The 24,599-nt window shown below is 29.8% G+C and overlaps 1 protein-coding gene and 1 long non-coding RNA gene across 2 annotated transcripts; both read right to left on the reverse strand.

Annotated features, from left to right (window-relative positions):
• Positions 1–7,719: 7,719 nt before the first annotated feature.
• LOC131171296 (ethylene-responsive transcription factor ERF011-like) lies at positions 7,720–8,892 on the reverse strand. The gene has a single exon (XM_058130884.1). The coding sequence runs from the start codon at positions 8,564–8,566 to the stop codon at positions 8,090–8,092; it is 477 nt and encodes a 158-aa protein (XP_057986867.1). The 5' UTR covers positions 8,567–8,892; the 3' UTR covers positions 7,720–8,089.
• A 5,065-nt stretch (positions 8,893–13,957) lies between these two features.
• Positions 13,958–15,621, reverse strand: LOC131171297 (uncharacterized). Its single transcript, XR_009141925.1, has 2 exons — positions 15,046–15,621; positions 13,958–14,619 (listed from the first exon to the last, which is right to left on the reverse strand). It is a non-coding gene; the product is annotated as an uncharacterized LOC131171297 (long non-coding RNA).
• Positions 15,622–24,599: the final 8,978 nt, after the last annotated feature.

Here is a 24,599-nt window from a genome sequence, read left to right on the forward strand (position 1 = left end):
TTATTACAATGCTCCAAAAGAGGAAGATCTTACTTCCAAAAGCGAATTCATAGAGGTTAAATTCTATTGGCCAGGTGTCATTCCAGCTTGACTACAATGCTTGAGATAATGATATCAGATGTTGACATATAATTAAGATTAATTTATATATGAAGTTGAGCCCATGTGTTTTGGCCTCACGTAAGGCACATATCAATGACTGATTACACCTACGGTAATCCACCCCCTTCAATCACGACATCAAAACAAGAAAAAATATATATATAATTTCTCTCAAATCTTAGCCTATCAGAGTTAGATATGATCATAGGGGGGCATCATTCTGTACCTAACCTTAATTTACTTGTCTAATTAATCAGATCTTATTATAGCTAGCTGGGATTGTTTCATTTTGGCCAACGATTCACTGCTGTTCTCATAATAATAGCTCTTACTTTAAAAAATAAATAAATTCTAAATGCTTTCTGTAAAGCAAGGAGTTTTGAAACCACAAAGCTTCTCTCAGTATATTGGAATACATACTTTCTTCAAAAGTAATGATCAAAAGTTAATAATTAAAGATCAAATTATGCAATCGATTTACATAGATCCATAGAAATCATTAATTCATAGGAATCATTAATTCGAGTGTCAGACTATGCGTAATAATCTTTTGATGATAAAGTGAGCTCATTAAAATTAAGTGATTAGATGGCCAACTAATCAAGAATTTAAAATTTAACCATGTTTTGTTTAAGAAAAACATATGGGAACTTAATTAATTGGTAAAAATGGAGCAAGAATGTACAGGGGAGTTGCAAGGAATTGGGATGATGAGATTGAGAAGTGAGGAAACGAGACAAGACATGAGTAATTGGAACATATAGAAGAGTTGCAGGTAACTGGGTGTATGTATTAGGAAGAAAAGAAAAGAAAAGAAAAGAAATGATTTTGTTTGGTAATGTGATTAGGGTTGGTCAAAGATAAAGAGAACAAAGAGAAGTAGGGTTGCATGATAGGAGTGGATCCCACACAGTGGAAGAAACGGTGGGAATCCATCATTAGACAAGACAATGCCATCATTTGCACGTGTCTATGGGCCACACCATCTCATGCAATATGCATCAACATTCAATTACTCTTCCTTTTAAACCTTATACCTCGCTCCCAAATTAAACCTCCTAATTCTACTCCCCCAACAACCACCCCTCTTTTAATACCCACATGCAAATTATATCTGTTAGAGGGAAATTAAGGGAGTGACAATTTAAATCTGATCCTATTAAATAAATATTATATTTTTAATAATTGAATTGAGTTAAGTTAAACATTAATTCTTTATTATCTAAACATATTTATGCATGAAGTATTCAAATTGTTGTTTTGCCTTTAATGGGTTTATCCTTTAAAAAAAGAAAAAAATTAAAAGAAAGGGTAATTGACGTTGTGTTCATATGTATATATATATTCAAGAGATTGTCAGCCAAATGCAGGAAAATTAGAATGGATCCTACGGTTGTGGTTGGAAGACCGTTAAAAGCACTAAAATCCAACAAGAAAGAGAGAGTAAAAAAATATTTATGAAGTGGTTGGAAGTTGATCCAAAGGGGCAAACATGTCGGTAGGAGAAAAGTGTTATAGACATGTGGCAAGAAACGGGATCATCACACACACAATTAATCATGTAAATTACAAGTGAAAATGAATGAAAAGGGTCATCTTCAGCCACTTTTGTTAATCACTTTATATTTCTATACTCTAGTTTTCGTTTTGCTTGGAAGCCTTTTTAGCTTGGAATTTGATAGAAAGGGATTGTTGGGTACTGCTGTTGTTACTGAGCCTGCTTTTCTGTTTTTTTTTATCATTATTATTATTTTTATATAAAAAAAAACCCTTTAATGCATGGTGACAAATAAAGTGAATGTGGGCTGGCATCATTGTTTGGATTGAAATATATTCCCAACTAGATTTACATGGGGTATCTTTATATATACTTAGCTCACGACTTTATGGTTCTACAGTATAATTCTCTTTGCTTTTTCATTCCCCTTTTTCTTTTCTCTCGAGGAAGAGCCCAAAAAAATATTAGAAAGAAGCTAGGATGATGAACATGATCACTTGGTGAGAAAATTGTCATGTCGTGTAAGGAAAAGTGGGTGCAAATGTGCAAGAAAAGGGATTTTGCTTTGAGAGTAAATGGATGACAGTCCAAACACAATTAATTGAATTGATGGCACAGAAAAATCATCACTATATATGCAAACTTTTAATTTTCTTTCGTCCTCCTTTCTTAATTTTCCTTTTACACATTCCTTTTTCTTTTCTTTTACTTTCTCTCTTTCTTTTGATTTTTCATCTTATGTTTTCTTTACCTATTTAATTTGCAGTGCATGTATGTCTTGCACAAACTCAAAAGAGTTCAATTTTGACTCCTCTTATTAAAAGGTCTACTTGTAGTCTCCTTCTCATCTCTACTTTTTCTCATCACAAACCCTACCTTTAATTTTCATCTAGTGTGTAAAAACCATTGTCCAATCACACACAGCCACAATGCTACAACTCATAATCTCACAATCCACCATAAAGACCTTAAGACCTGCTAGCTCCTCTAACCTTAATAACTGAATTTTAAGATTGGACTTAAATTTCTAATATGATATCAAATCCTAATCGTTTTCCTTTTGATTATTTTTTGCTGACTTATATAGAGGTTGGCTTTTTTTTTTTTTTTATAACCAGTTAACTCCTCTAATCTTAACATGTGAGCACCTAGATTTTAACGTGTCTGTATATATATATATATATATATATAGCAGATCAAAAGGTTTTTTTATTTTTTATTTATTTTGGTGCTGTTTCTTTGGGAAAATAAACAAAGTTACATATGGGATATATAGTAGAGGAGCAATTTTCCTTATATGTCCAAAACTTATTCAACACAGCTAATGATAACAAATAAAGTAGCACCCATAAAAGCGAAAAATAAGTTAAATTTAGGGATTGGATTTTCTGGATTAATCAGTGAAAGAATAGGTGACAATGATACTATGATGATCCCTTTGAAAATATTGCTATACAACAAATTAATTCACAATCCCAAGCTCAATGGGGGAAAAAGAAAAGATCCATTCAGTAATGCAAGTTGACAAAATAATTTGCTGTGAAAAAGAAAAAGGAATCCACATTTCTCTAAAAATGCTCACATTTTCGGGAATCACATACGCATAACATAATATCCCTTTTTAATAATTTCAAAATTTTAAGCTTTTGACAATTTTTTATGCTCGATTTTTGACCCCATTTGGACCCCAACGACGCAGACGAATGCAGGAGGCAAAAAAAGGTTTGACCCCTCAATCTTTATTTTTTGATAAGTATTATAAATTTTATTTGGATAGTTATCGATTTTAAAAAATAAATATTTAAATTTAATTCAAGTGAAATTATTTTAAATTTCATTTTTTTAATACACTTTAAATAATTTTAAATTTATAATTTTATTGTGAATTTTAATAATATTTTAAAGAAAAATTAACTTATTGGGCTCACGATTCAGTTTTCTGGGCTACTATTAATGAGCCTGCCAATGGTTTGGGCTGCAGAGTTAAGATCATGACTGAGAAGAGAGAACCCAAATAGAAAAAAGTTGTCTAGTTGGCATTTCCTTAAGTAGGGTCCCACTCCCATCGACCCAGATACCATTAAATAATGTTTCTGCCAATGCTAAGCATTTCTCCCACGCGTGCACTCTACCTTTTATTTTCTTTTATCTTCTTTTTATTAAAATTTAAAATTAGAATTTAACGATTTTAATATAATTATAATATATACTTTCTTTATGATTGGTCCACAAATCAAATCTTCGTTTATATATTTTTACAAGGGGTATAAAGAAGTAGATAAAAATCAAAAGAAAAAATTTTAATTAAATTGTCATAAAATTATATATTTTTTTTATAAAATAAAATTTTTTTAATTAAAAATAATTAATTTTTTATTTTAAAATGGAATTAATTAAAAATAAATCAACTAAATTAATTCTAGTAAAATTGCATTGATTCATTATGCCATTTTTTTATCGGATAAATGAAAATAAGGGAGATAATGAGAACAATGATATTCCCTTCGTCCCGTTTCAAGTGGGTTTTAAGTTTTTCTTAATAAGAATTTAGGAAATAATTTTATAATTTTATTTTTATAAAAAAATATATCAGTAATTAATTAAAATACCTATAAAGGTAAAAAAAGTGATAAGAAGAATATTAATGCTTTGAAAATAATAATAAATAAAGTAAAATTAAAAAATAATTTATATTTATTTAATTTTTTAAATGACAAATAAAACACGGTTAAAAAAAAAAAGAATAAAAAGTCTAAAACAACCCTGGAAAGGGAAGGGATGGAGTATCTATTACAGTTGTTGACTATCTGGAAAATCATAGGCACATTTAATGAGAAAATTATAAATAAAAAATGAGGGCTTAATGAGAATTAAAGCCTACAGCTAAAGGAAAAGAGAAGCATTGGAGGATAAGTTTTGGCCGCGGAAAAGAAAAACTTTATCCAGATTATTGATTAATTATTAATATTTTGTCTTCAAGTAGGCTTCCAATAATTAATTGAATAATTATGTATATGTGGTAGTGGCTGAAGCATTACATCTCTGCTAGTGATTAGTGAATAGTGATACTAACCTGGCATGGGGGGCTGCCCTCTGATGTTGATTTTTATGTTATGTTTCTATCCAAACCATTAATCGTGAATCATGATGAATGGGTCTGCTTCAATGATTCTCTTAATTGAACTGAAAAGCATTAATCTAAATTATATTTTAATCTTTTTTTTATTTAATTTCAGAAACAACTCCACTGTCACTATGTACTAAAATCTCATTAGTTTTCATTATGCCTTTATTTATATTTGATTAGAATAAACCAAGAAAGATTACATACCAAAAAGAGAAACTTTACAATACAAACCCATCTCATTTATGAGCCAATTCTCTCCATATGAAGCTCTCCTACCCAAAGCAACATACCCTACTTGACCTCTTTAATAATAATAAGTGATGCTTTAGAAGTTAGCAATAATAGTGACTCGATAATTAATTAAGATTATCGAAAGATGACATGCATGGATATATGGAATTGTAATTAGAAATGAGAAACATGTTAGGTACGTACCTACAATTAGTTCTCAACTAATAAACTTTAAGATGGAATGGTTGGTGCATATTTATATACGTTTCCTTAAGAAGGCTTCGCAATTATACATAAAGAAGTTGTACGTGAAGGCGGAGATGCAGATGGTTCTTTGGAATTTAGGTCGAAGGAGCTAGCACTCGACTAAGAGGATGACAGCCTGTTTCGTTATTATGTTTCTGTTGAAAACAGGAATTAATTAGCCACCATGTGGTCTTTCTGCCATGGCAGCGCAGATGGTGAGTGGTGACCTCTCTCCAAGGGATGCAACTATTATTTTCTTAATTTATTCTAGATAAATTAATTTTCTTTTAAATTAATCTGGTATTTTAATGTATTATTACCAAGTTTAAAAATTTTTAGGATACAATTAATATTGAAGAGTTCGATTATACGATATATAATTAAAACAAATGATGCACTGGCCATTAGCCCATTACATAGAAAAAGGAGACTAAATAAATAATTGAATTGGATTATTGAGTGCAACTTCTAATTTTATGTGTCATTTACGCGACGCAACAAAATAAATTTTCCTTTCTTTTTTTTTTTTTTTAAAAAAAAGTTTATAATGTGCATGATGGTGTACACATGGCAGTGTATACATTATGGAGAAGTGGCTGGCATGGTCAAGTCTTGTTGGGTCCTCCCTCTTTCCAACTCCCAATCTCTTGAACTTGTGAACCACCAGTTCATAGTGGCCCAATACAGTCCAAACTAAACAATTCATGCCAAATTATTGAGTGCACTAGATATTAAATTTTATTATAAATTATGAGATTAAGTTTTTCTATAATTTGTCATTTTTAGGTAAAATTATGAAAAATATTACTGTTTTTTTAATAACATTATTCAAATGTATTGATTAATACAAAGAAATTATTGATAGTTTTACATAGTTGAATAAGGCAAGGAAGAAACTAGATTAATTAGGTAATTAAAGCAAATGAAATGATACAAAAGGGAACCGACCAAAGGAAATATAATTAACAAGAATAATCATGCATGTTTAGTCGTTGTTTTCTGGAAAGAAAAAAGCAATTTTATTGGATGAAAAATTGGTCACAACAAAATAATAATCAACCGTCCAAGCCTAAACAATTTATGAAAACAAACCAAGAAGTAGCAAAAAATAGGGTCCCATATATAGACTGTATAAATATTTTGACTAATAATAATTTATTAAATACGTCGGATAAAAATAAAAAATAAAAAATAAAAAATAAAAACCCACTCGATCACTCACCGCCCACCTTTCATCACCCATCAACTCCCACCGAACAAACTTTCGTAAGCTTTGCACCATCTCATGACGGTGACAACCTCCCTGATTGAGGACCACTTGCCTCCTCTCTCTCGCGTATTTTCATTTGTGTTTTGTGGTGTCCACAGGCACGTCACTAGTGCCACACTTCTTGGTGCCCAACTCTCTTCCTTATCTTCTTATCTGGAGGTGTTCGGTTCCCATTTTAAATTCATTTCTTCTTAAAAACCAATATCATAACTTAACCCTTAATTTTTTGGAACTAAAATTAGATTTTTATTTTTAGTTGTGTCTTTGTTCTAAGTAAGTTTGATACGATGTCATTTTAAATTTCAATTTATTTTAATTTTGATTTCACTTTCAATCTTAATTTTTACACCTTATAATGTTTTTATATTTATTTTAAAAATGTAAAAATAATTATAAATTTCTAGTATCAAATCACTAATAGTATTAATATTAAAAAATAATATTAATATCAAAATTATATTATATATAGTGTTTGATAAATATATTATCTTACCTTTTATATCTTAATTATATAGTTTTTAACTAAAAAATGCATAACTAATATATTATATAACAAAAAAATGGGTTGATCTTATAATTCAAAATAGACAGTGATTTTACTGCATTTATTATAAAATAATTTTATATTATATATACTCTTATTATCACAAGTAATATAGATTATATTTTTATGGGTTTAAATTATAACTCAATAAAAAAACCTACAATATAATCCGAATAAAATATATTATTAGACTTGTAATAATGATAAAGGATACGAATTGATAATGTTATAAATTTTGCTTATTTAGATAGATGGTGTGAGTTTAAGGAAACTTAATGAAATTAGGGATTAAAAGTTTTAGATAATTATAACCTAATTTTTTTCATTGCAATGGAATTTTTTTAAACGTAAATTGTCTAATTTACAGTCAAACGTACATAATATATGTATATAATAAATTCTTTAATTTAATTTTAATAAATAAAATTTAATATAATTTCAGTTTCAATTGTGAAAAAAAAATAAAAATAAAATATATAATAAATATAAATTAAATTCGATATAGTACTTGTTTTTTAATTTTGATATGGTTCGTACAATACATTTTTGTGCACCTAAAAAAAACAAAAAATCCGGCGCACAACCCTATTTCCTTAGGCAAGCTACCCATTTAGTCATATATATATATATAATGGTAGGCCATCGCTGTTTCTTCATAGTCTTCCAGTTAGAAATTCCATTCCCACAGTTTATCCTTCCTCTTCATCATAATACTTTTCAAACCATATTATTTGAATCGTATAATAAGAGAAGCAACAACACACACTACTTCTATTGCTACTACAAGACAAACACAGATTTTAACTTGATGATGGCTTAACTAACTAATAACTAAAAACAACTATTTTGCAACGTTTACCCACTTCTCTCATACAAGAGCGGAGACTTGCCTCCGTTCAATTACCCATATAGAAATAGAATCCTTCTCTTTTTAATTCTTTAACACACCCCTTCATTTGCCTTTGTGTCTGACATTTTCTCAGGCACATATGGCGGCTGGGTAGCTATATAACCTCAAAAAAGATTAAAGAAAACAAAAATAAATTGATTACAAGGAGTTACAGTTACTAACTAATCAACGATCCTCTTTAACTCTTCATCTGAATTTTCTGGGGTCGGATACTGGTTCAAGTCAGGTTTCTCTTGAACTACTCGGTTGGAGTTCTTTTCTGATGCATGGAGGCCCGTTTGCTGTAGGGCGTCCACCTGAGCCCCAACTTCTGTGGCTTTCTTGCGTATAGAAGCAGCGGACATGTCCCGTAGGTCGTCCTGGTGGTATATTAAATCGGGGAAATTAAGCCTGGCGGAAGGACCTCGAAGGTAGAAAACAGCGGTGTCGTAGGCACGCGCGGCGGCGATGGGCGTTGAGTAGGAGCCAAGCCAAATCCTAGAGCGTTTATTGGGTTCTCTAATCTCAGCAACCCACTTACCCCACTTCCTCATCCTTATGCCTCTATAAGGCTTGTCTTGTTGTTGCCTGTGCTTGCGCTTCTCGGTGGTTGTGGTGGTGGAAGTGGAGCTGGAACTTGAACAACAATCCCCTTCCATGTTTTGTTGATTTTTTTTTTTTGGGGGGTAAATAAAAAGTAAGAAAGATTGTGTTGTTTCAATCGCATAAAGCTAAAACGGTTGCCTTGGAACCCATAGTTTGTTAATATATAATATATAGAGAGAGAAAAATGAAGAAGGAAAGCAATCGAAATGTAGAGAGAGAGAAAGGTAGGACACAGGAGTTCCTACTTGGCTGCTAGTCTCTCGTTTGGGCACGGCCGCCACGTTGATCTTCCTTTAAGACAAATCCAAATTTGGCCGACATACTCCATCACCTCACCTCCATCTCTCTCCCATCTATTCATCTATCTCCCCGCATACATTTTATACCTAGACCTTGTGCTTGTATATATATACACATGCGGGCGGGTGTCGTGAGTTAATTAAAAAATCTCTTGAATTTTTAATTATTTTTAAAAATATATCTTCTAATTTTTAAATTTTATTATGATATATAAAATTATTGTATTATTTCAAAATATAATTAATTTCTTTTTACTTAATTAACAAGTAATTAAATTAATGACATAAAATTAATTTTCAATGAAATTTTGTTTATAAAATAATTAGGTTTTACTTTAAAGTTCATTTGATGATTTTTTTTTTTGAAAGTCATAACTAAAAAAAACTAGATATTGCAAATTCATTCAATAATTAACTCATTTAAGTATCTCAGACAAAAAAAAAAAAATCATTTAAGATTACCCCCATTCATATCCCTTAAACCCTAGCCATGTCTCCTCACCTACCCAGATCAACCCCTGAAAAGTACTTGATGCTCTCTATGGATTGTGCATTCACCCAAACCCCCAATCTCTCCAGGGAAGCTCACTCTCAAGTCTCAACTCCAAATCGTTGTGTTGCCCAAAGAAAGCGCAGAGATGCCTGCAAGTGGCAGGGATCAAACAGTGTATGAATGGAAGGGTGAGTAAGCTTGTTCTGGAGTATTTCAACCTTATTGGTGCTCTATCTAGACGGTGAAACCCTGAATCAATCGAATCATTTTCGTGTTCTAATTAAGTTTCAAAAGGGACAATATTTCAGGCCAAATTCCCAATTCTGGCCTTGTCAATCTCAAATCTCTCTTAACAACAAAAATTTTTCTAGCGATTTCCTAGATTCCATTACCAAAGTAGACCGTTTAAAAGTTAATTAGCTGAAAACCAAATCTTTAGTCCAATCCCAGAGTCTCTCCTCAAACTAACCTGATTATACGTTCTTTAGTTACAAGACAACAACTTGGTTGGAGCAATCCCTCCTCCTTTCAACCAAACTAGTCTCAAGTTCTTCAATTCTTCTAACAATCAACTATCCTGTCAGATTTCGGTATCCTCTACCTTGATTCGATTCAATATGTCCTCTTTTTCCAATATTATTGATCTTTGGGACGAAAGTATTCAAAATCCATGTAAAAATTTTGAGTTTTGGGCACCGATAGCCTCTGTTGTTGCGGGATTGTGGTGGAAATGAAGGTAGCGTTGATGGAGACGGCAATCGGCAGTTGACAGACATTCTAAGGAAAACGAGGGGAGCAATGGAATGTATAGGCCACCATATGGTGCGAAGGAATTCGACTGTTGAGAAAGACAGGTATACATACAGCAGCTCCTATCCACAGTCGCTTGGTAGTCTTCCACAAGTAATTCTTACCTAAGAGAGGTGTATAACTCCGTCAATAGACCATTTTAATTAAAATTATTATGAGTTCCACATAATAATATATGCATATAATTTTTAATTAATTGAATTTTGCACACCTTAATATATTTCCATTATCGAGTATCTCGTGTGAACCATAGTTGTTGATTTTTTTTTTTTAATTTTAGATTTCTTGTTGTTTGTCTGTGATATCATAATGAATATTAAAAAAAAAAGTAAAATTTAATATTAAAATCACAATTATTTTTTATTTAAGAATGTCGCGTTAAATCCTTCATCAATTTGGATATTCTAATATTTTCATGAGCAAAAATTTGATTAATAAGCATATAATTTATTATTATTATTATTATTATTATTATTATTATTATTACAAACGGGAATAGGGTGGTGAACTGCAGATTGGTTAAACTGTTGAAAACATGCAGCTGCACTACGTAATTTGCTTACCAGTATGCTACATGATTAATTTCGTTAAAATATAATAACTAGATGGTAATTTTTTTTTAAAATTTAGATATTATTATGTGGTTATAATGTCTTTGGTTACTGTGACAGTACTGATAATGAATCTGATGCTCTGAGCAGTGATCAAGCGTAAAGAGTGAGCAGGCGGCGGATGGATCAATTTCAACGATCGTCAGTAAATTTTGGGTGGTATAATAATATTGTTTTTCTCTCTTCACGATCCTCCTCCTCAGTCTATGTCCTCTCTCAATCTCTCTCTCTCTCTTTGATTCTACAGCTAACCTCTTTCTTGTCTATTTTTGACCATTATCAATCCCTCAAAGCCTTGATTCAACCTAAAATTTTCAAACCCTTGGAATATGAAAATATCTCAATGCGCATCATCCGTTCAACTCAATAAAATAACAATAGGAATTAATAAATCAAGATGAATCAAAATGAGAAATCAAAGCCCCACTTCAATTAAACAAATAGTGGAAACATAATTCCAAATTTGTGATTTGTGTGTCGGCTGCTCTCTCCCATCATTAATTTTAAGACTCCTATTGTTGTTCTTATGATTTTTAGTGCATTAATCACCTATTTTGTTGACTGATAGTTAATCAAAACTTTAATAAAGGGTGAAAACCTATACTATACTAATTAAAAACTCACCGTCCTAATTGACAGTATCCCAACTTTAGACCTCATTCTATTCTTAGCAGCCACATTTAAATGTTGTCTCCATTTTTTATTATTTAAAATAACTTTTATTTTTATTTTTATTATATTAGAAAGGTAATTATATAATCTCAAAATATCTTACAATTAAATTGTTTTTAATTAAATTTTTAATTTTAAATTGGTTGAAGTTACCTATATAAATTCTTTTTTATCATTAATTTTATTTGAGATCAATTTCATATCGATATAATAAAAATTAAAATGAGACATGATAAATTCTTAAAGAGTTCAAGATAAAAACATAAAATTTTTTATGAGACGTGATAATTTTGATATCTCTAACTTGATATTGAATTTAGTGGGGTGGTATATCTACATTTAATTGCTTCCCATTCATTAAAAATCGTAAACTTTGACTTGGACATAAATATAATAGGAATGCTTTCAAATGTATGTAGATGCAAAAAAGCACAATATTGTTTACTATATATATGTAAGTGTACTAGGAAAAAATTTCAATAATAATCTCATCATTCAAATAATTGAATGAAATAAATCTTTTAGAGAAAACTCAATTCAAGATTTGAATTAATAAGAATTGTCACATGATTTTATTTTTTTTTAATATTTACGACAAAGAATATTTTCAAATAATTTTTTATACATTGAAATTTCACACAAGCTTTGAGAAAATAAGGGAATGATAAGACATTTAAATATCTAATCGTAACACAATTAAATAAAAACTAAATTTTCATTCCTAAACTATTACTCCAGCCTAATAGATTCTGTAGTCTGCATATGAAGTATGATTACTTTTTATAATTACAATTAATAAAAATTAATCCTGAGCTTCCATTATTTTTTCTTTTTCTTTTTTATAAGAAGGGAAGAAAAATTTTTGAAATTAAAAAAAAAAAAAAAAAGTCCCACGACAACAAGAAGAAGTTAGTTGTTAGTAGTTGGAGGGACCGGTAGAGACGGGGGAGCTATGCTAGATCCAGTAAGAGGAGCCCCTTGCCCAAGGGCAGAGTTTATTTGATATTATTATTGATATTATTATTGAAGTTGTTATTAAAAATTCTCCTTCAATATATTTATTATAATTTATTTAAAATTAATTTTAAATTGAATTTTATGTTATAATTTCAAAATAATTAAATTAAATATAGATTTAATATATTTTAATATTTAAAATAATATTTAGTTTTAAAAAGTAGATTTAAATCATAATCCAATAGAATCTAACTTAGGACTTTCTGAAATGCAGAACTGTTTAGATAGAAAAAAGTGGGATGTGAAGGGTTTTCGACTTTGCGTAATTTAGCGAACTTGGAGGTTTGTCGGCAGCAAGAAAATAGAATTATTAAATCCTGATTATAATCCAAACCATAGAGATAAGACAGGCATAGGCTGTCCTTCTAACATCTAGCAAGCACTACTGTGAACGAACATGTTCTTATCAGCACTCCACTTGCTCACTCCTCTGCTCTGTATTTCTTCATTAAGCCGCAAGGTCAATTAATCAAACGAATCAGAAACATCAAGATAAGTTCTCATCCCATGGCACATAAATTCACTGGGTAAAGTTCAGTGGATCATTGAACATATCCACCACAATGCCTAAGGTCCTAAATTCAAATGAACTGAAATCTGAAAAGGACCTCAATTGTATAGGAGCTTTGAACTTCTTAGACTGATGAAACTATTCTGCCGCTCTTGCAGCAATAACCACTAATTCAGTTTCAAAATTCACTTATTTCTTCATACAGAACTTGATTAAAACGTATGTTGCTGATAAAGTCATGCTACTAGAAAATATCAAGAAAATAATACCACTTGGATCCATATGTCAAGTGATTCCAAAATATTATTTCAGTCACACACAGAAAATATCGTTGCTTTCATCTCTGGACTTGTCACACATTCTGCAGTTCACCAAAAACTATATTAGACAGAAGCCATTCACTTTCTCCGGAAAATAATTTCAATGGAGATGCCATCAACAGGTAGGCGAGCATGAAACGTACAATATCACATTGGTAAGTAATCTCTGATTCTGCTCTTGACTAAAGAGAGTGTAAAACCCAGGATCAGAAACAGAGACATTCAGTAAAAACAAGTAGTATTACAGTAAGTTAATGTACTAATGGATGCTTTATTGATATTATGAACCTGTGCTTTGTCTACATTTTACTTGAAAAGAAATGCCTTTTTGTTGTAAAAAAAAGGTAAAATCTTTTTAGACTTCCAATGTCTTCTGAGTGCTCCTAACCTTGAACGGAAGCTAATTCCCTATATCTCAAAAAAATATCAAGACTGGAAGTCTGGAATCCCTAACATTGTTGAAACTGCACGAGACAGTAAAGCTCATGTATTTTCAAAATGTGAACCTGAAAGCGCAAGAAAGTTCACATTATATGATGGCAAGTCATCAAACACCTGAGCATTCATGATACCAGCACAGAAATTCAAGTTTCTACAATCATTCTTGTAATAAAGTCAAGGATGACATTTCAATTGCAATCCCAATTCTTATCTTCATTGGAAAGTTGTCCATGAAGACTTAGGCAGCATAGAAGGGTACAAACTTCATCATCTCAACAAATATAATCATTTTACTTTTAAATGTAAAAACGAAACAGAAAATGAAAATACAGAACAAGGAATTTGCATCACAGCAATTACATAATTATGCCTTTCCTCCAAGAAAATCAAGAGGCAATCAATAGTGATCTCAAAATTTCGTATAGGCAAAGCGTGCCAAATTAAATAATTCATTCTACTCCTTGCTTCATCCTTTACGAGTCTCATTGCGCGCCGCTTATCCTGACATAACTAAATGTACTTTTCACCCTGTTCAATCACAAGTTAAAGACACCCTTCATATGAGAACAAGGTAGGCCCTCAATCATAAATTCATTTTGTTGATAAGCCATATCTGGTCAAACACGTTTCTCCTCAAAACCAAACTCCATGATCATTTCAATGTTCAAACTTCAGCTCTGAGGTTAGCCAGAGGCATCTCATTAACAATTCATTGGCTCAACTTTATTCAGAGCACTCACAAGCAATCGTGTTGTTTTTCACAAACTAAAAACTCTTTCTTTTTAGGTTACATTTATACCAAATGCAAATTTCTAGAAACCAATTATCCAACCTCAATTGTGCACCAATCGGGCTGGCATTGCACCTAACCAAAACCATACTAGATAGTAGATATGAGCTCCACTGATCTGTCAGCAGGCAGTGCACACAACCTATAGCAACAAACAAAAATAAGATTAGTGATAATTCACCCAAAAATCAAATTCCAATTTTAGTCTTTTTTTTTTTTCTTGCCATTTATCCATCTTCACCACGACCTAGCCCCAGAAGCCAGCAGCCAGAAATGTTTGCTTTAGTTTTCAAGTAATGAAGGAGAAATATTTTAAGACTATGGTAAGAGAGAAGCTATGAGAATAGTTACCGAGGCCAACATGTTGCCCCGTAAACTACACAATAAGCACGAGCAGACAAAAATGAAAATAGATTTCAATGCTGCCATTACTGTTTAGTAAGCTGGTTACATGGATTAATTCCAATACCACATGTCAATTCTGTATCAGAAAATAAAAGGCAAACATAAGACGAAAATGTTGACACGCATGCGCGCGTGCGCAGGGAATTTGAGGAAAGACATATACCGATTTGCAAAATTGGGTATCATTAGCATCAGCCTCCATTTATAGATGATGAATACAGTTCTATCAAGAAGACAGATTCGGACAATAAAGCAGACAACGATAGTGTTTTCTTGACTTCCTTAAACAGCCGTAACAGTACCACCACTAACAAATTAGAAATTCAATCTATTCTCATCATTCTCAAAGAATGATTCTTTTTTGCCGAAAAAAAAAACATTGAAATGTCCCGCAAAGCACTTCAATTGCATGCCAATCTCTAACTAACTACATTTACTACAAAAAATACCCATCCTCCTCTTCAATTTCCTCATCTTCACTGTCCCACAACAAATAAATCAGAGAAATGGAAGGATTTAATAATTGAGGGTTTAGAAATGAACGCCAGTTTGTTTTTGAGAGTAGTGGTGCCACTGATAAATTGAGAGAAATGGAGAAGTTGGGGTTTTAGTAGAGAAGAGGTGTCGATGGGATTGCAGAGTGGAATCATTGCTTCTGGTGTTGGAGACACTTGGCCATTCCAAATCGATGAAGATAGCTCCTATGTGGGAATTGCGAAGAGTAAAGCAGTCGTTATGAAGAAAATGGGCCATTGTAATGTCCATTTGTCCGTCGGTGTTTAGGTTGTGAAAATGGGCCTTTGTAATGTCCATTTGATCCGTCGGTGTTTAGATTATTAAAATGGGCCATTGTAATGTCCATTTGATCCGTCGGTGTTTAGATTATGAAAATGGGCCATTGTAATGTCCATTTGATCCGTCGGTTTTTAGATTGTGAAAATGGGCCTTTGTAATGTCCATTTGATCCGTCGGTGTTTAGAAGATACTCTTGAGCTTTTTCAGGTCATGATTAAGCAAGTCATATTTCTGATATACATCGTAATGCAACATTCAACCTCAATTTGGTTTCCGTAATCATTACTCCCCTTGCTAGGATTGTGAAAAAAATAGAATTCGAAAAGCACATATCATCCACTGACAAATTATAGTATGCTGCATTTCCAAAATCGCAGCCTTCGTTGGTAGCTTCTTTGGTCTTTGCTGTATCTTCTTTAAAACCTTGCTTTTCAGTATGGACTCTTCCAAAACTCTAGTTCTATTCTCAGTTGGAACGCTCGCCGCTTAGTTACTGATTTGGCCGAAGATTGAAGGCAAACACTGTTAAGGCAGTGGGTGTAGAATAAGTTTTGAGGCGTGATGAATAACTATCTTTAAGGTATTAATTACCCTCACTAGATTGCTGTAAGGTTATGGCAATACACCTCCAGGATACAACAAAGCCTGAAATCTGCAGACAGCAACTCCTGAAGATTTCCCTTAATAACTATTTATATGAACTGAATTTAGAGAGATTAGAATAAAAGAATAAGAAGTAGAAGTAGTATATATTTCTGGATTGAAAAAATCATCCATATTTATAAAGAAAGAAAAGTCATGGCACCTTTACTAGATAGACACATCTGTCTATCTCTAATAGATACAACTATTTATATAATAGATATGTCTGTTTATTAAAAGCTACCTATACAAATAGTTGTGACTATTTGTACAGACATATTTGTTTATTAACAGACACCTATACAAATAGTTATGACTTTTTGTATAGAATAGACATGTCTGTTTATTAACAGACACCTATACAAATAGTTGTGATTGTTTGTATAGAATAGACATGTCTTTTTATTAAAAGATACATATATAAATAGTTATGACTGTTTGTATAGACATATTTATTTATTAACAGACACTTATACAAATAGTTATGACTTTTACATAGAATAGACATGTTTGTTTATTAACAGACACCTATACAAATAGTTATGACTATTTGTATAGAATTGTTATGTCTATTTATTAACAGACATATCTACTTGTTAATAAATACATCTGTTCATAATTTATTTACCAAAATTATAATATGATAATTATTTTATTTCATATATATACGTGTCAAGTGCCATAAGAGAATAATATATATTGAATTATATATATATAATTATATACATATTTTACTCTTGTCATTCCCTTATATTTTAACAATATAGGAATTCTTTCTCTCTATACTGTCTAACATACAAGCTATTTATAATAATCCCCCACTTAGCTTGTATTGTTAGATCCCATTGTTTCATGCATAATGAAAAGTATCTTTCGATTTAAACTTTTCCTTAGTGTAAGTAGTTCAAAGATTTAAAGAAATCATGGTGGCCTTAGCTTAAACCTAGATTCCTATTAAATAGAACCGGAAATACTACACACACGAATCAATTAGTTCGACGTAAAAAGTTCACCAAAATTTTAGCACGAATATGGCCTTGTGCTACCTCTCTGTTTTCATGAACATTTACAAAAGTTATTTTCACTTTTGTTGAAGCGGCACCACTTTCTATGTTCATATAGGTGAAGTTTCCTTTGTAATAATTTTAAACTTCATTAAGAATATAAATACTCATCCTCATTCCATTAACTTAGTACATTAAGTACTTTAATTATAACATTTAATAATGACTTGTTGTTACCTTTTAAACTTTATTTAGTAATAATACTATAAAGTAGGGTTCCCATCATTAGTAAATTTAATGGAATATTTTAAATACTAATCAGAACATGTACTTATGATCATAACTCTCGAGAGCCCTTTTATTAAAGGATTTGCTAGATTATTATAGGATTTAACATAAACATGGTAATAACACCATTAGAGACTAATTGTCTTATATTTTTATGTCTTAAGCTTATATATATGCTTTCAATTGTATATTTTACTATAAGCTTTAACCATCATGATTTGACTATCACAATATAAAGAAATAGATGGCACAGGTTGTGGCCACAACTTAATATCCGATAACAAGTTTCTCAGCCATTCTACTTCTTTACCAATATTCGCCAAAGTTATAAATTCGGATTCTACCGTAGAATGAGTTATACAAGTTTGTTTCTTTGATGCCCAATAAACAAAACCTCCACCTAAAGTGGATACCCAACCAAAGGTTGACTTATTATCTTTAGTACTACTTATCCAATTGGCATTTGTATAACTCTAGGATATCCACCATATTTGTTTCACCAGTCAACCATATAATCACATGTTTATAACATGAACTACATAAATAATTCACAGTCTAGATATGTACCTTATTTGCAAAAATAAATTGCTCCATAAACTAAACTTGTACATACACACAAATGCATACTCATTTGTCCTTTTGTCACTTCTTACAAATGACTTGTAAGGCTCTTATATTTACTATTCAAAATGTATCAACCTTTTGGCCAATAAATTCATTTATTCATACATGTAACTATTAAGAAGAATTGCATCTTTTTATTTAGTTACATCTTTTGGCCAAGGGACACAACTCTTTGCATGAATATAACTCTTTATATGATTTTAGCACAATTGGAAATTTATCACAGAATAATCTATAGTTTATAATTCTTTTTTTTTTTTTAATATCCAAACCTTGAAATCTCTTTCCAGTATTTCATACTAATATTAATAGTATAACTTGATAATTTAAATACTGCGAAAGCAATATCAGGTCTAGTGTAATACATAGCATATATTAAGCTATCAATAGCATTAGTATACTCAATTTGAGTAATTATTCTACCAAAATTTCCAGTCAATTTGCAATAAATATCATATGGAGTATTTATTTCCCTCAATATAATGAAATTGACAAAAGAGTAAAACTCCCACTATGTTACAGCTAAGTAGTTTAGGCAGATCCCTCAACGATAATAACCAAAATATAAATCTAGACAGTAATTTTAAAATTTTCCCAATCATAAATTAAAGCATAATAATATTAATTGTAGGTAAAAATGAAGAAAAGAGACAAAAAAGAAAAGTTAATAGATTTTTATTCCAAACTGCTATTTATAAAGCATTTGCATCTTTTCAAGCATATACGATAGTTCAATTTGTATCTATTATAATAATTATATCTGTTCACTTACACCTTTTAAAATAAATATAATCATTCACTTTGTATTTCTTAGAACAATTACATATGTTTACTTATACCTTTTACAATGATTACAATCTGCTCACTTTGTATCTCTTAGAACAATTATATTTGTTCACTCATGCCTCTTAGAACATACACAACTGCTCACTTATACATCTTAGAACAGATACAACAATTCACATATACCTCTTAGAACAGATATAACCATTCACTTATACCTCTTAGAACAGATGCAACCATTCACTTTGTATCTCTTAGAACAATTATATTTGTTCATTTACACATTTTAAAATAAATATAACTATTGGCAATAAATAGTTCATTTTGATGCCTTTTAATGAACAGACATAACTCTTTCAAAATGAGACAAATTTTATTATCACTAATATTTTTAACAATATCCCTATCTAGTTAATGATAGACACAATTAATATGAATTAGGATTTATGCATATAAAAGTGTTTTTTGACTTATACACATAAATCTTATTACCTTCTTTAACACATTCACCATGGGCTTTAGCATCATAATATAACCTTATACTTCTTCTAATTATAAGCATGTCATCAACATAAAACAAATTATCAAATAAAAAACTTTTTAATGTGTAAGTGTTTCTGAATCGCTTTAAGAGAAAATCGTATGTGGCATACAATAATTTCTTCCTATAATCATTCAAACTAGAAGTATGATATGCTATTATTCCTCCTAATTGCAATGATTTAGGAACTACCACTTTTAAATCCTTAAATTTTGAAACAAAGATATGTAACTCATGGACTTATTCATAACAGGCATATTATCAAATATTTAGAATTCAAAATATTTCATAATGAGAAATTTATCCATACCTTTTTTTTCTGTATTATATTCGAATTATAACGAATTTCAGATTTCCTTTGATTAATAGATTTTTATTCCAAACTGCTATTTATAAAGCATTTGCATCTTTTCAAGCATATACGATAGTTCAATTTGTATCTATTATAATAATTATATCTGTTCACTTACACCTTTTAAAATAAATATAATCATTCACTTTGTATTTCTTAGAACAATTACATATGTTTACTTATACCTTTTACAATAGCTACAACTGTTCACTTTGTATCTCTTAGAACAATTATATTTGTTCACTTATGCCTCTTAGAACATACACAACCGCTCACTTATACATCTTAGAAACAGATACAACAATTCACATATACCTCTTAGAATGTATATAACCATTCACTTATACCTCTTAGAATGTATGCAACCATTCACTTTGTATCTCTTAGAACAATTATATTTGTTCATTTACACATTTTAAAATAAATATAACTATTGGCAATAAATAGTTCATTTTGATGCCTTTTAATGAACAGACATAACTCTTTCAAAATGAGACAAATTTTATTATCACTAATATTTTTAACAATATCCCTATCTAGTTAATGATAGACACAATTAATATGAATTAGGATTTATGCATATAAAAGTGTTTTTTGACTTATACACATAAATCTTATTACCTTCTTTAACACATTCACCATGGGCTTTAGCATCATAATATAACCTTATACTTCTTCTAATTATAAGCATGTCATCAACATAAAACAAATTATCAAATAAAAAACTTTTTAATGTGTAAGTGTTTCAATCGCTTTAAGAGAAAAATCGTATGTGGCATACAATAATTTCTTCCTATAATCATTCAAACTAGAAGTATGATATGCTATTATTCCTCCTAATTGCAATGATTTAGGAACTACCACTTTTAAATCCTTAAATTTTGAAACAAAGATATGTAACTCATGGACTTATTCATAACAGGCATATTATCAAATATTTAGAATTCAAAATATTTCATAATGAGAAATTTATCCATACCTTTTTTTTCTGTATTATATTCGAATTATAACGAATTTCAGATTTCCTTTGATTAATAGATTTTTATTCCAAACTGCTATTTATAAAGCATTTGCATCTTTTCAAGCATATACGATAGTTCAATTTGTATCTATTATAATAATTATATCTGTTCACTTACACCTTTTAAAATAAATATAATCATTCACTTTGTATTTCTTAGAACAATTACATATGTTTACTTATACCTTTTACAATAGCTACAACTGTTCACTTTGTATCTCTTAGAACAATTATATTTGTTCACTTATGCCTCTTAGAACATACACAACCGTTCACTTATACATCTTAGAACAGATACAACAATTCACATATACCTCTTAGAACAGATATAACCATTCACTTATACCTCTTAGAACAGATGCAACCATTCACTTTGTATCTCTTAGAACAATTATATTTGTTCATTTACACATTTTAAAATAAATATAACTATTGGCAATAAATAGTTCATTTTGATGCCTTTTAATGAACAGACATAACTCTTTCAAAATGAGACAAATTTTATTATCACTAATATTTTTAACAATATCCCTATCTAGTTAATGATAGACACAATTAATATGAATTAGGATTTATGCATATAAAAGTGTTTTTTGACTTATACACATAAATCTTATTACCTTCTTTAACACATTCACCATGAGCTTTAGCATCATAATATAACCTTATACTTCTTCTAATTATAAGCATGTCATCAACATAAAACAAATTATCAAATAAAAAACTTTTTAATGTGTAAGTGTTTCAATCAGTTTAAGAGAAAAATCGTATGTGGCATACAATAATGTCTTCCTATAATCATTCAAACTAGAAGTATGATATGCTATTATTCCTCCTAATTGCAATGATTTAGGAACTACCACTTTTAAATCCTTAAATTTTGAAACAAAGATATGTAACTCATGGACTTATTCATAACAGGCATATTATCAAATATTTAGAATTCAAAATATTTCATAATGAGAAATTTATCCATACCTTTTTTTTCTGTATTATATTCGAATTATAACGAATTTCAGATTTCCTTTGATTAATAGATTTTTATTCCAAACTACTATTTATAAAGCATTTGCATCTTTTCAAGCATATACGATAGTTCAATTTGTATCTATTATAATAATTATATCTGTTCACTTACACCTTTTAAAATAAATATAATCATTCACTTTGTATTTCTTAGAACAATTACATATGTTTACTTATACCTTTTACAATTGCTACAATCTCACTTTGTATCTCTTAGAACAATTATATTTGTTCACTTATGCCTATTAGAACATACACAACCGTTCACTTATACATCTTAGAACAGATACAACAATTCACATATACCTCTTAGAACATATATAACCATTCACTTATACCTCTTAGAACAGATGCAACCATTCACTTTGTATCTCTTAGAACAATTATATTTGTTCATTTACACATTTTAAAATAAATATAACTATTGGCAATAAATAGTTCATTTTGATGCCTTTTAATGAATAGACATAACTCTTTCAAAATGAGACAAATTTTATTATCACTAATATTTTTAACAATATCCCTATCTAGTTAATGATAGACACAATTAATATGAATTAGGATTTATGCATATAAAAGTGTTTTTTGACTTATACACATAAATCTTATTACCTTCTTTAACACATTCACCATGAGCTTTAGCATCATAATATAACCTTATACTTCTTCTAATTATAAGCATGTCATCAACATAAAACAAATTATCAAATAAAAAACTTTTTAATGTGTAAGTGTTTCTGAATCAGTTTAAGAGAAAAATCGTATGTGGCATACAATAATTTCTTCCTATAATCATTCAAACTAGAAGTATGATATGCTATTATTCCTCCTAATTGCAATGATTTAGGAACTACCACTTTTAAATCCTTAAATTTTGAAACAAAGATATGTAACTCATGGACTTATTCATAACAGGCATATTATCAAATATTTAGAATTCAAAATATTTCATAATGAGAAATTTATCCATACCTTTTTTTTCTGTATTATATTCGAATTATAACGAATTTCAGATTTCCTTTGAAGACTTGACAGAAGTAAACAAGTCTTATAGCCTATATGATGAGTTATTGAGAATATGACCTCTGCATGGCAATTCATTTTCTTTTTTGGATTTGTTTTCACCTTTTCAGTGAACATAATTTGTTCCTTAAAACAATCAAGTTTCACAACCTCTTGATTCATCACGAAAACAGCCTTAGACTCCATTGCGATTAATATCTTAAAATTGTTGATGCAGTGGGTGTAGAATAGGCTTTGAGGCATGATGAATCACTATCTTTAAGGTATTAATTGTCCCCACTAGATTACTGTAAGGTTATGGTAATATATCTCCAGGATACAACAAAGCCTGAAATCTACAGACAGCAACTCCTGAAGATTTCCCTTAAGAACTCTTTATATGAACTGAATTTAGAGAGACTAGAAGAAAAGAAGAAGAAGTAGAAGTAGTATATATTTCTGGATTGAAAAAATCATCCATATTTATAAAGAATGAAAAGTCATGGCACCTTTACTAGATAGACACATCTGTCTATCTCTAATAGATATAACTGTTTGTGTAATAGACATGTCTGTTTATTAAAAGATACCTATACAAATAGTTATAACTATTTGTATAGACATATCTGTTTATTAACAAACACCTATACAAATAGTTATGACTATTTGACTATTTGTATAGAATAGACATGTCTGTTTATTAAAAGACACATATACAAGTAGTTATGACTGTTTGTATAGAATAGACATGTCTTTTTATTAAAAGATACCTACACAAATAGTTATGATTATTTGTATAGACATATCTGTTTATTAATAGACACCTATACAAATAGTTATGACTTTTTGTATAGAATAGATATATCTGTTTATTAACAGACACTTATACAAACAGTTATGACTGTTTGTATAGAATTGACATGTCTATTTATTAACAGATATATCTACTTGTTAATAAACACATCTGTTCATAATTTATTTACGAAAATTATAATATGATAATTATTTTATTTCACACATATACGTGTCAAGTGCCATAATAGAATAATATATATTGAATTATATATATATAATTCTATACATATTTCACTATTGTCATTCCCTTATATTTTAACAATATAGGAATTATTTCTCTCTATACTGTCTAACATACAATCTATTTATAACAAACACTACTATATATACACTATGATTTTTCACAATGTAAGCTCCTTAAGCCCTTGATTTCATATAATAACATGTGAATAATTGTGATCGCAAATGTATGAACTCACCTAATATTTCGGATGAGCAAATTTTATATTTAAATATTATAAAATATATAAATTCAAAAATATAATAGATTTTTTTTAAAAAAATTTAATGATATATATATAAAATTTATAACTAATATTTGAAATTGAGAAAAAAAAATAAAATTGAAATAATAAAACATAAGTGTAAAAATAGAAAAATTACTTTTTTTATTTGACCATTAAGCCTAAAATTAAATCAACATGTTCAAACAATCTAATGCTTAACTCCCACATTATTAATTATGTAATTTGCAACTTTACCTAATTTTTAGTTTTATTGTAAAGGGAAAAGCAATCTCATTTTAAGAATGGAATCTGCTGGCTCTATTTTTGAAAATAATTCA

The sequence above is a fragment of the Hevea brasiliensis genome, chromosome 12, assembly GCF_030052815.1.
Source record: "Hevea brasiliensis isolate MT/VB/25A 57/8 chromosome 12, ASM3005281v1, whole genome shotgun sequence".
Lineage (NCBI taxonomy): Eukaryota > Viridiplantae > Streptophyta > Magnoliopsida > Malpighiales > Euphorbiaceae > Hevea > Hevea brasiliensis.